A 13,201-nucleotide genomic window follows, 5' to 3' on the forward strand; every position below is an offset into this window, starting at 1 on the left:
TGTGTTGCATTTGTAGGGGTTCTCATGCGGACCCTTATGGACGGAACACATCAGCATGTGTGAACCGGCCCTTAGGGTAAGTTCACATGGAGTTTTTTGGACTGGAACCTAAGGCAGAACCTGCCTCAGATTCCGGTCCAAAATACGGATAACTGCGACTGGATGCCGCAGTGCACCGGCATCCAGTTTCGCACTCCACTCCGGATTAGGCCCAAATGAATGAGCCTAGTCGGGAGGGAATGTCTTCAGGCAGAAGAATTGTTGAAAGAATCAGCATCTCGCTTCTTGTTCTGGGAGCCGGCACAAAACAATTCCCAGGAAAAAGAACTGACCGGCTCCCAGTGATTTCAATGGGAGCCGTCTTTTTGGTCAGGATTTTGAGGTGGATACGGTTTTAAATCCTGACCAAAAAACTCAGAGTGAACTTGCCCTTAATCTACTCGGGCAGCAAAGGCTTGGTCTCTAACCAGTCACATGTTGTTGTAGGTGGTGTCCACCAGTAGGGCGGCAGTATTGTACATTCACCACCAGGTGTTGTAGTCTCAGAGTCAGATGTGCCCCAGGTAGGGATTCACCTTCTCCGGTCTCCATAGCTATTCCAGGAGCTATCCTCACTGCTGTATGGATGATGCACCGTTCCCTGCACTAGTCTCCCTGGGGTTGGTACACCAATAGGCAAGCACTACTCTTTCCCTTGCTACTATGTAGCTACTGTCACAAAGCACACATTGTCATATATAGATTGCATAACAGCAAATATTCATTTTTATTTTACAACACATTTGTCAAATTGCCAACACAAACACAACAGAATCACAGACATCTCAGTCTTCAGGATTTACGATCTTTCTATTTTCTTGAGATACAAGTGAATGCCGTTCACAGAACGTAGGACCAGCTGAGGGATCTTCAGGGGCTCATTGTCGGGGTCTATACTCAGCTCAAACCTCGGTAACGTCAGCGCCAAGGCCACTCTCATCTCGTGCATGGCGAAGTTCTGTCCAATGCAGTTCCTTGGGGGATGAGAAAATAGAAGGTTTCAATTTAATTGATAAATGTCACCATTTTATGCCAATAATGTAAATCTGTCAGTATCAAATCAATCGAATACCTACTCGCTCATCTCTAGTTGTTACACTTGAACCTACTACGTCTGTATCCCACTAAGCTTCTCAATATTTCTATAAACCTATGTGTAATATTTCTAGATCTTCAAGTTGTCTTACCTCGCTCCAGCTGAGAATGGAACATACATATGTGAATGTCTCTTGGATGAATTCTCCGGGGAAAATCTCAATGGATCAAAAACCTAAAACCCATAAATAGAGACATAAACCTGGTTGTAGGAAGAAATCCAATTGCTACATAATACAAAATTCTGAGCTAATCCACAATTAGAGAACAAACCGTTTGGGAACGAACCAGATTCAACCCAAGTATTCCAAAAGTTTTGTGTTTGTCCAAAGACAAAACTTTCGGGGTTCGCAACCAGAAGTGAAATCTTTATACTCTTGAGGTCTCCTCAAACCCCAGATTATAATAGGTAGGGTTGAGCGATCGTGTTTGGAAAAGATCAGATTCCGATCGGGGATCGAGAATATTTCACGATCGCAATCGGAATTCCGAACACAATCTTTTTAGGTGGGATCGAGATTGGTGATTATTTCCCACATTGCTTTGCTACTGGCCAAGCATTGTGGGAAAAGCTAAGAATGTTAGCCTTCACAGTGAGTATACGCTCCGCTCATTCTGAGCGGAGTGTATATTCAGTGTGAAGGCTCCGCTGTGGTTCCATAGGAATGAATGGAAGCAGCCGGCACACAGCCTTAAACCCCTGCGTGCCAACTGCGTCCATTCATTCTAATGGGAGATTAGCTAAAATCTCTAGTAGCTGCTTACCTGCAGAGATGGCTGGTCCGGTGCCCGGTGTTCTCGTTCTTCTTCACCTCGCTGCCCCCGCCTCCCAGGTTAGTGTTAAAGAGCTAGAGAGAAGGTGGGGCTTGTGACATAGGAGAGTGTGGGCGGGTACAGGGCGGGGAGACGCGATGTCTCCCCTCCCAGTACCCGCCCACACCCTCCTAACCTGGGAGGCAGGGCGCAGTGAGGCGAAGAAGAACGAGAACACCGGGCACCGGACCAGCCATCTCTGCAGGTAAGTGGACACCAGGGGGGACTAAGTAGCCAGAGGATTAAAAATAATCACTACACAGTGTGGATTCTAACAATTAAAGTGTTCAATTGTTAGATTCCATGCTGTATGGTGAATAGGATTGTTTTTAAAATCCGATCTCCGATTAGTTAAAAAATCCCATTGACTTGCATTGGGATCGGAATTGGGATCGAGATCAGGTTCGAATGAAAAATGATCAGAAATCAGATTTCAAAATCGATCCTGAAAAGTCAAGATCGGCTCAACCCTAATAATAGGTGAATAGCCCAGGATAGGTGTAAAAAACAAACAAACAACACAATTATACTCCCCTTCCTTCACCTCTTCTTTTTTTTTGTAGATTGTGGCCCCATATAGGGATCACAATGTACATTTTTTCCCCTATCAGTATGTCTTTGCAGAATGGGAGGAAATCCACACAAACATGGGGAGAACATATAAATTTCTTGCAGATGTTGTTCCTAGTGGGATTCGAACCCAGGACTCCAGCGCTGCAAGGCTAACCACTGAGCCACCGTGTTGCCCCTTCTTCCTTCACCTCCCCTGGACCTCCACCTATATACTCTGGGGTCACAGTATACTGTATATACATCTGTATCAGACTAGGCTTCACTTTAGTTATGCCATGTACTGACTCATAGACTGCACTTACCTCGGGGTTATCCCACATACTGGGACATCGGTTTATACAATATATACTCAGAAAGGTGACGGTATCTGTTCAAAAGACACAGGAAGAATTTGTAATAGTTTGGTACAAAATATATTAAAAACTTCCTTTATTCACAAACACCCAGATTACTGGTCTTGAAAATGATTGAATTTTATAGATTTCAAATAGAATTTTAATATCTCCAATGATGGCGCTCTTATATCAAATGTGGCGAGATAACTTTTAACCTGTAAAATTCTGGATTCTGATGTATCTTGTATTTCTTTTTTTTTTTATGATTTATTTTATTGTAATCATTGGGTTAAAAAAAAATTCAATTTTTCATTGACCTTTAGGGACACTCCGCCCATCAAAGAATGTGATTGGCTCTTTAAGTTGACGGGCCACTCCCGGTACAGGTGGGTAGAGGCGCATGCTCTCCTTTATACACATGGTGGTGTACGGCAGCTTACTCAGGTCATCCCTGGCAACATAGAATAATAATAATATTACAATGTTTATTCTGTCAATAGCTTTAAACAGTCCCACCCACGAGGATCTTCTCACTGACTTTAGTGAGCTCAGACCTGAGCCGGTCTTATATAATCTATGATTGTGATCATATTATTATCCTCAATATAGAGTTTGGGGGAGTCAGACACCTGGGACCATTCCCACCTGTGCCGTGACCTCTTCACTGTTTACATTGCACACACACATTCTGTTTTACAGTGGCCATACAATGTCATTACAGCCATAGAAGAGAATGGTACAAGGCTGTAATGACATTGTATGGCCACTATGAAACAGAAACTTCTCGTGAGTGCGCCAAGGCCGATCAGCGGAGGTCCTGGGTGTTGGAGCCCCTGATTTATTATTACTGGGGATAGGTCAACAAGAAAGATGAGTTGGATTACCCCTGGTATAGCAATTGCTTGTAAGCTGAGGTGAAACATTATACTAGAGTTCCCAGAATGTTGCAGGACGGGTTGTAGATGGGGTCAGCATTTGTTCTCCCATGCTCTTTGTATGCACAACCTGAACATGATCTCCACCTCCCTCCATGTCACATTCACAGGTGTTCAGGAAGCTGAGACATGAGCTGTTTGTGGGGTTCTCACATTATAAACATGTATACAACTGTATTACATAGCCTAATACTAGAGGGACAAGGGCGCCCCTATAGACAGTCCATGCAAATGTAAGGTGTGGTGAGATTCCTCCATTTGACTTGAATATTTTTGCAAAAAAATTCTACTGTTTGCATGTTATGCATCTTCTGGAATCCCATATATCATGGCACTGAGAGGCAGAACAGTGTCAGGCGCCATTGTAGGAAGGAGATTAGAGGAGACAGCCCACCCGGACGTAGGGGCACAACAACATCTACAGTTGAGATTAAGCAATAAGATATCAGATTTCTCACCATTCCACCGTGGTCCGATCTCCCAGGACCTCTCTGATCTCCTCCCGGCATTTCTCCTGGTGCTCGGGGTACTTAGCCATACAGTACAATGTCCAGGAGACACCGCTGGCCGTTGTGTCGTGTCCCTCAAACATGAAGGTGTCCACCTCCGCTCGTAGATCTTCATCAGACAATCCCTGACCGTTTTCATCCTGATATAAACAGACACACATCACTGTTTCTTGAGTAGATGGATAATAGTTAAAGGGTTTTTCCAGGACTAAAATATCAATGACCTACCTTCTGGAATAGGCAGGGGACCGGGACAGATCAATGTTTTGAAGCGGTAGTAGCACTCTATATAACTTCACCTTCATCAGTCACATGGTATGTTTGGAACTCAGTCCCGTTCATGAAAACGGGGCTGAGCTGCAATCCCAAGCACAGCCGCTGTACAATGTACTGCATTATGCTTGGTAAGTAGTCTTCAAAAAGCTGATCGGTGAGGGTGCCGGATGTTGGACTCCCACTGATCTGGTATTGGTACTGATGTTCAATATTTTAGTCCCCAAAAAAACTTGGAATGGTTGTCCAGGGTTAAAATAAGGGATTCGATTTTTTACCCCCCAAGACACAGCGCCACTCTTATCCATGGCTTGCGTCTGGTATTGCCCTTGAATGGAGCAGAGCTGTCACTACCTTGTGAATATAAGGTCTACCCCTGCACCCCCTTACAGCTACTCCTTTGGATACAGCGACGTCAGTACCTTGGCACATAAAAGAATATCCAGAAAATCCAAATGTCTCCTCTGTTTGATCTTCTCCAGCTCCGTCTCCTGTTTTAGCAATTCTTTCCTCAGTTTGATAACTTTATCTATATGGAAGAAATATAATGAGATTATTTCTCGGAGAATATTTTCGGAGATTTTGACAAAAATTGTTACATTTGTGTGTTAAATGTCAGGTCAATTTGGGACAGTAAACCACCCACAGGTTCTTATAGACTGGGGGTTCCGTGTCCCAAATCGCCCTGTGTCCCGGATATAGACAGGTCACATTGCAAATGAGCTAGATGTCCCTTGACCACCACTGCCGCTTTGTGCGGCTGATCTGTGCAGGTCCCAAGTGTTGACCCCACTGAGCAGATATCCTAAAGGCAGGACATTGATATTTAAGTCTCGGAATCCCCTTTAAAGTGTGAATAATTCTCGGTGTTTCCTGACCTGTGTGTCCGTGCGCTGTTTTCAATGCTCTCCGGAAGCGGAATCCATGTGGGCTCAAGCTGAAAATAAAATCATTGTGATACGGAAAGCAGCGGAATCTGTGATCCACCAGGTAGGAGAGCTCGTACACCGCCTTGATGTATTCATTCTCACTGCAGGAAGAAGAAAGTGGTCAGCCATGTTTTATGGATCACATGACTACTAGGTCCTTCAAGTCAATGTAGTTCTCACCACTAAGGCTAAGTTTACATCTGCGCCGGATTCTCCATGGATGGTGCACAACTGGAACCCCATTATAGTCAATGGGGTCCACCAGCCTTCATGAGTAACCAGTGTTTCACCGGTCCGGCTCTCCGTCGTTTGGATCCCTTGGTGGACCCAGATGACGGAGACCAAGGTGCAGAAGTGAACTTAGATTAGTCGAGCATTGATATGAATTGTCAGTAACCGACCTGTCCAGCTGGCAGTTGCTCTCATAACTGAAGGCACATTTCATGATGGTGTCCAGGGTCATGAGGCTGACGTAATGGAAAAGTTCTACTGATTTCTTCTGTGGACCCAGTCTGTCCCATTTGTCCTAAACACAATATACCATTACCCCGAGCATACACAGTACAAGTCATTGCGGTCATATAATAGTCAGACATAGGCTATGTCTCATCCCTCACCCTCCTTGTCTTCTATGTAGTGTTTTACTCTAGAACGATATTTGGGTTTCTGGACCTCACAATTTCTCCTTACCAGCATGACGTTGACGCAGTTGGACATTATTCCTATATACGGCTTCAGAACATCGTAATGGAATCCCGGGGTCAACAGTTTCCGATGTTGGAACCATTTCTGTCCTGACAACACCAGCAAACCTTTCCCTGGATGACATGAAGGCAGAAGACTGGTCAAAGTGGTAGATGGCTATGTATTGTGTATATTAGATGGTCAATCAGAAGATATCAGGGCACAGAAAGGATCGGACGAGTTGAATTTCAGCATGCCAATGTCTTGTTCTCAATGGAGATAAGCCACCATAGAGAATGCATGTAGCCTTGACTGCAAGTATGTGGGGAGGTAAGGAAGAATAGCTGTTGGATGTATTTACTATGATGCCTATGAATCGTGTTCCATTAATGTTCAACCTTTAGGACACAAAAATAGTAATATGTATTTTCTGCATTTTAAAGGTTATACATTTAGCCAAAATTCTACGCCCATAGAAAACCGCCACCTCCTGCTCATCACATTCTGGTTGCTGTATCCAATTCACATCACTTAATTTTCACTTTCACATGGATATAGGGGCATGGCTATAGGGGGTGCAGAGGCAGCAATTACTACTTGGCCCTGGAGCCTCAGGGGGCCCTGGAGCCTCTCTACAACATAAGAAGACACAAGCACTATACATAGCACTGGGTCCCCAATATACGTTTCTGCCTAGATACGATACAGCTTACAAAGCCGTGTTACATACCAATCCATGGGGTTATGAAGTAATAGGCAAAGTTGTCCTTGGGATCTATAAAGAAATGATAAGTGTATTTAGGATATATTCATTAATCATGACAAGGCATACAACTCCATGCAGCTCCATTTGTTAGGCCGAGGCCTCATGTTTCGGAAAAGCGGATTATTTTAATTGCAGATTTTTTAACAGTTTTTTGAGCCGAAGACAAGAGCGGCTGTATATAAAGTTTGATAAATCATTCAAAAACATAACAAAAAGATCCACGAAACCAAAACCAATAAACTATAGACGCAACGATATAACCAGCATTGTTCCTGACCTTGCCGGGACAGAATGGCTTTCACATAGTCTGGATGATAGACCGTGAGAGAGGCGAAGAAATTTCCAAACCACATAGGGAAGGCGCAGTCATATTGTTTGGCATATCCATTCACCATGTCTAGATCAGTCCCATCTTGTTTGAACTGTTAAGAAGAAGAAAGATGTCAGCTAAAACCTTTCCTTGTCCCACCAGATGGTCCACCTAGACTAGACATGGCAATGACAAGCATCATGGTCGGAAAAAAAGAGACATTTAGAAAGTTGTCTATAGTTGTGGCAATCATCGAGTATCTCCTGATGTTCTTCAATAGAAGACCCATCCTATGGTCTGTAAGCCTCAAAAGCTTCTTTAAAAATGTAAAGAAAACCCTATACTTGAAACTAGAGATGGATTTCCATGGGTAACCACTTTTTTAAGAGGATTAGGTTTCCGTACGAGGCGTTCCCAAGCTGATGCCCTCAATGGAAACCCAAAAACAGGTATGAACCTTGCGTAAGATACTGAGCTAATGACTGTTATAGGAAGGGACAAGTTATTGGAAAGCATGGGGCCCACATATTGTTCTTGCATAGGGGCCCCTATACTGTCTGTCCCTGGAAATAACATGTTCATATACCAACCAGCTATATTATCTGCAGGATGAGACCTCTGGACCCACAACCTCAGATAAAAGCGGCACAAAGGGCATAAATATCTCTCGAGCTTGGAAACTTTCCAATTTGTTATCCTCTGTCTGATATACTGTATGGTATGGAAGGTAAAGATGAACACTCGAGTCATGTCACCACCGTCTAACCTAATTCCCATTGTACCGCCCTACAACATGTGTAAACACAGCTGACATGACTGTTTCGACCCATTGTAAATGCCCCTAATATGGCCGCCTTTTAGGGTCTGATCAGGGGCGTAGCTATATGGTAAGCAGTTGCTACCGAGACCTGGACCCTGAGGGAGTTGGTAGGAGCTCCATTATGGATATGGTATTGGGGCCCATGAGCTTCAATCGGATCTCTGGGTCCGATTATGGTCAATACACTTGGCTGATAGGGAGAGTAGGAGTAGCGATCAGAGCTAAAATCCTGTCCTGAAACACTGTAACAAACCCCGCATGTGAAAGTTGACCATAGAAGCGGCCTTCCATCTCCGAACGTATGCAATGAATGTTTTCATTCACTGACAACAAGCAGAGACATTGAAAATGGTTAAGAATTAAAATGCAAAATCTATCAGAAATTTGCAAAAACAGAAATATGGCTGAAATTGTTATAGTCACCTGGGGCTGGGGCTTGCAAAAATCCAGGTGCGTGCCACTAACATAATCGCATACATTTTTTGTTTGCAAAAAATCCCGAATATGTCACTGCTCTGCACACATAGGATTATTATTATAGATCTATTAGCATAGGTATAGTTGAGCTGAATTTGTCATGTGGCACAGAGATGTGTTAAAATCAGGCTGTAGATGAATCCAGGGCTATGAAATCGGTATGGCAATGGCACAAAGAAAGTTATCCTACAAGACACTTGGGCCCCAAAGGGCCAAAGACAATCGGAACGTTGGTAAGTAATAAATCCAATTGTGTAACAAAAAATTCCGATGCCACTTACCTCAAGGGCATGGCCATACCACCAGTGGCGTTTCGGTCCCGGAAAAGCGCTGAATGCTCTCTCCAACTTTTTCTGTCTCAGGTAGAGAGCAGAGACTTTGTAGAGCAGGTAGAGGGCCAGCAGGCAGGCGCCATAGTATAAGACATCAGAGGGGCTCCGGGGGAAGGGTCCGGGCAGTAGGGACGAGGCCATGTCTGGAGTGAGTGCTCTGCTATAACTGCAGAGCCTTATATATGACAGGAGGAGCTACAACCTGACAAATGCAAAAGACAGAGCAATGAACATGTGGAGGAGGAGATGAAAGCCTGAGGAAGGTGTGCACAGAGGCGTATACACACATACACCGGCTATCAGTGAACCAGGAAGATGGATTATGTCATGGAAGAAAGCAATGAAGTTATAATCCATATCTATAATTCCATTGCACTGACCAATACTAAATAAGATGTTGTATAAATGCTGAGGAGCAACAAGTATATAACATGCAATCTCAGGGCTCCTCTCCTGGATCACCACAATGGAGTATATAGGGAGATTGGGATAAGGGACATCACCATGAGCATTGAGAAGTGGGGACAACTGAAGAAAATGGTTAGCGTTCTTCTAGTTCCCTTATGATATTGCCCATGTTATATGAATGCACAATGTATATTACAATGGATATAGGGTGTATAGGGTTGCGGATAATCTCAATGATGTCACATTGACTCTGAGACAGTGTCAGAGATGGGCAAGCCATTGAGATGAGATATAGGAGGACAGAGAGTCTCCCTCCCCAAAGACATACTGCCGAAGGTGGCAGGGTAGCGTTCCTTTATTATATTGCCCATGTTATATGAAAGCACAATGTATATTACAATGTATATTACGATGCATATAGGGTATATAGGGTTGCCGACAATCTCAACGATGTCACATTGACTCTGAGAAAGTGTCAGGGAAGGGGAAAGCCATTGAGATGACATATGGGAGGAGAGGGAGTCTCCCTCCCCAAAGACATACTGCCGAAGGTGGCGTCGGCCACAAACCAGACCTTATGGTGCAAGATAAGGTTATAGACCCGAGTCATCAAATTGTGAGGGAGACTGTTAGGTCTATACTCAGCTCAAACCTCGGTAACATCAGCGCCATGACCACTCTCATCTCACGCATGGCGAAGTTCTGTCCAATGCAGTTCCTGGGGGGATACAATATAAAGGTTTTGGTTACATTGACACCTTTCACCATTTCAAGCAAATTAGTCAGCACCGCGGACAGCTCATAGGCCGACTGGTTTTTAGCATACGGAAATTATTCAATTTTTTTATCTGTTAAATTTTATGATATTACAATATACATGGCATACATAGGGTTAATACTCTGTTGACTTCACTCTTCTATATTTTGGTACATGGGTGCGGTTAGGGTACATCATTTTAGAGTTGTTCTTATAAAGCAACAAGATGAAGGGCAAGACCCTCTCTCATGAACATAAATGAGTGACAGACACACGTCTGGGTTGTCATCATTGTGGTGGGTGGTGGTCATCCATGGGGGATCTATGGCCGGTCTGCCTGCTGTCTCTTCTCTGTCATCCTGAACAAGATGTCGTGACCATCCCAGAGTCCGTCAACCAGATGATCAAGTATGAACCAAGATATCCAGATGAAGGAACCTACCTAGGAGCTTCTCTGATGATGTAAGCTAATGAGACATTGACTGATATTTCGGTTATTCTTGAAGCTTTCCCTGTCCCTGCTTTCCTTGAAGACATTAATAACCCTCCATATAATGGAAATAATGCAAAGTCTTGTTTCGTGAGCTTAACCCTCCATGACCTGCTTTCTGTGACGGTATTGATAAGGATGACGACTAGATAGAAATTCACAGACTGGTTGTCACACTGGAACATATTGTATCTGTATCACAATAAACTTACTGATATACAATGAAGGACGCGAGGGATCTCCAATAGGATGGACACTAATGGAGTCTGAAAGATCCCATATTCTAACATAGGATCCGTTGGGTTTCCGTTCCGAGTGCCATTATTTCATTGCCTTTTGGTTACTTGTTTCTAATCTATTTCCTGTGTTTCCAGGCGATACATTAGTCAGGCGGCCACTTATCGATCCACATTTCCAGCAAGCAGGTCGTAGTACTGTCCTAGGTAAGCACAGCAGACAACGAAAGCATTGGGAGAGATAACTTTAGCCATTATGTTTTGGGGTTCAGGGGTAATACTTGGGGGGCACTCCAAGAATCTGGAATAACTAATGCAGTTTATGGCACCCTCCAACAACCAATAGCGTATAGACCTTGGCCCCCTTCATATTTGGGTGTCTTGTACTTGTCCCTTATTGTGTTAGAGCTTGGGTACACCAGAGCATGCTTTGATACTGTTAGGGCGCCACACCCAGGGCCATAGGACAAATGCATTATGTGGGGGCATTAAATCATGTGTGGGGGAGGTATTGGGTTTCAGACATTGTAGGTATAGAATGACATCTATATGACGATACATTATCACTTCATATACCAGCGCTATTATCTGTAGGATGAGACCTCGGCACCCGCAACCTCCTAAAACTGAAGACATCAGAATCAATAAGTAAGGGCAGAAATATCTCTGGAGTTTGGTCACTTATCACATCTCTGTCTCCCATCATACTATTTATAGGAAGCGGCTTGTCTATGGCACGGAAGGCAAAGGTAAATCACCTCAACCACATGATCGCCTGTCTATTGGATCTCCAGCAGCGCCCCCCTTGACAAGGTGCTGAACTGCAATACCAAGCACAGCCACTATACAATATACGGTGCTATACTTGTTTGGTTTTTTGTGATGAGGCTGCAGAGGTGACCTGAATGTCTAGCGAGGGGTGCTGGGTGCCGGACCCCCACTGATCCTAATATCCTAGAAAACTAGACACATCCTTAGGATAAGACATCAATCTCATGTAGCATTTCCGGTAGCTGCAGACACTATTGGACCAGTCTTCCTAGCTAAGGTGTTTCAGCTCATTGCTATTTCTGGGATGCCCTGTGTGCAGCCCCCTCTTCAGGTCGTATGGAAGCATTGCATATATCAGTATAATGCCGAGCAGGTGAGAGGTCGAGCTCTGTATGATATGTAATCTCAGACACACCTACTGTAACTATTCATCTCTTGTTCCAGGGATTACAGCCTGACATCAACCATTTCATCAGCCCTTTTTATAGGATGCAAGGTAAAGGTAAGATCTCAGGTCATGTGATCATCTGTATACTATATACAGTATACTTCTAGTATGTGGCCTGCAGAGCATTTGTATGACGCCAAATCCGGGGACGCCTTATGTGTCAGGCTACAAGAGTTTTAAAATCATTTAATTTTTTACATTTTGATATTCTTTCGTAAATTTCCTTGATCAACATCAGTTTCATTGATGGCATCTGCTATCACAGGGGTTGTCTAAGCGTAATGGATACCATTGACCTAGGCACTGGATAGGTCATCTGCATCACACCAGTGGGGTCCAACACCCGATCAGCTGATTTGGCTGCCAGAAACTGTATACAAGGTATACAGCTGGAAACAGCTCTGCTCCTATTCAAGTGAACTGCTACAGTGTACATCCCCATACACTATATACAACTTCCGGCTCTGTACACTGTATACAATTTCTGGCTCCTGTACACTGTATACAACTTCCGGCTCCTGTACACTGTATACAACTTCCGGCTCCTGTACACTGTATACAACTTCCGGCTCTGTACACTGTATACAACTTCCGGCTCCTGTACACTGTATACAACTTCCGGCTCCTGTACACTGTATACAACTTCTGGCTCCTGTATACTGTACACAATTTTTGGCTCTGTACACTATATACAACTTCCGGCTCCTGTACACTGTATACAACTTCCAGCTCCTGTACACTGTATACAACTTCTGGCTCCTGTATACTGTACACAATTTTTGGCTCTGTACACTATATACAACTTCCGGCTCCTGTACACTGTATACAACTTCCGCTCCTGTACACTGTATACAATTTTTGGCTCTGTACACTGTAGTGGTGGCGCCTGGAACTGGAGCTCTACTCCCATTCACCTAAAGAGGACCTTTCATGTCCTCGATCACATGCGATGTGATACACCGCTAGAAATCAGTGCACTGTCGGCTTTCTCATTATTTGCCCCGGGAGAAAAGATATCGGTGTCGTTACCAATATCTCTTCATTGTCAGGAGGGCGTTTCTGACAGTCTGCTGAGAACCTGCTCCATAAACATTGGAGCATCAGGGGAGCCTTGGCCTGCACATTGCACTGTGTCCATGAGACCTAAGCTAAATCTATAAAGAAGTATTTTTCTCATACTGTATACAAGTATTACAAAGTA

The 13,201-nt window shown here is 44.0% G+C and overlaps 1 protein-coding gene across 1 annotated transcript; it reads right to left on the reverse strand.

The window, feature by feature from the left end:
• Positions 1-783: 783 nt before the first annotated feature.
• On the reverse strand, positions 784-9,031 carry LOC142218341 (cytochrome P450 4B1-like). Its single transcript, XM_075286995.1, has 12 exons — positions 8,840-9,031; positions 7,229-7,373; positions 6,916-6,960; positions 6,192-6,319; positions 5,903-6,027; positions 5,451-5,602; positions 4,995-5,101; positions 4,249-4,439; positions 3,173-3,306; positions 2,823-2,887; positions 1,227-1,309; positions 784-1,013 (listed from the first exon to the last, which is right to left on the reverse strand). The coding sequence occupies exons 1-12, from the start codon at positions 9,029-9,031 to the stop codon at positions 839-841; spliced, it is 1,542 nt and encodes a 513-aa protein (XP_075143096.1). The 3' UTR covers positions 784-838.
• Positions 9,032-13,201: the final 4,170 nt, after the last annotated feature.

The sequence above is a fragment of the Leptodactylus fuscus genome, chromosome 9, assembly GCF_031893055.1.
Source record: "Leptodactylus fuscus isolate aLepFus1 chromosome 9, aLepFus1.hap2, whole genome shotgun sequence".
Lineage (NCBI taxonomy): Eukaryota > Metazoa > Chordata > Amphibia > Anura > Leptodactylidae > Leptodactylus > Leptodactylus fuscus.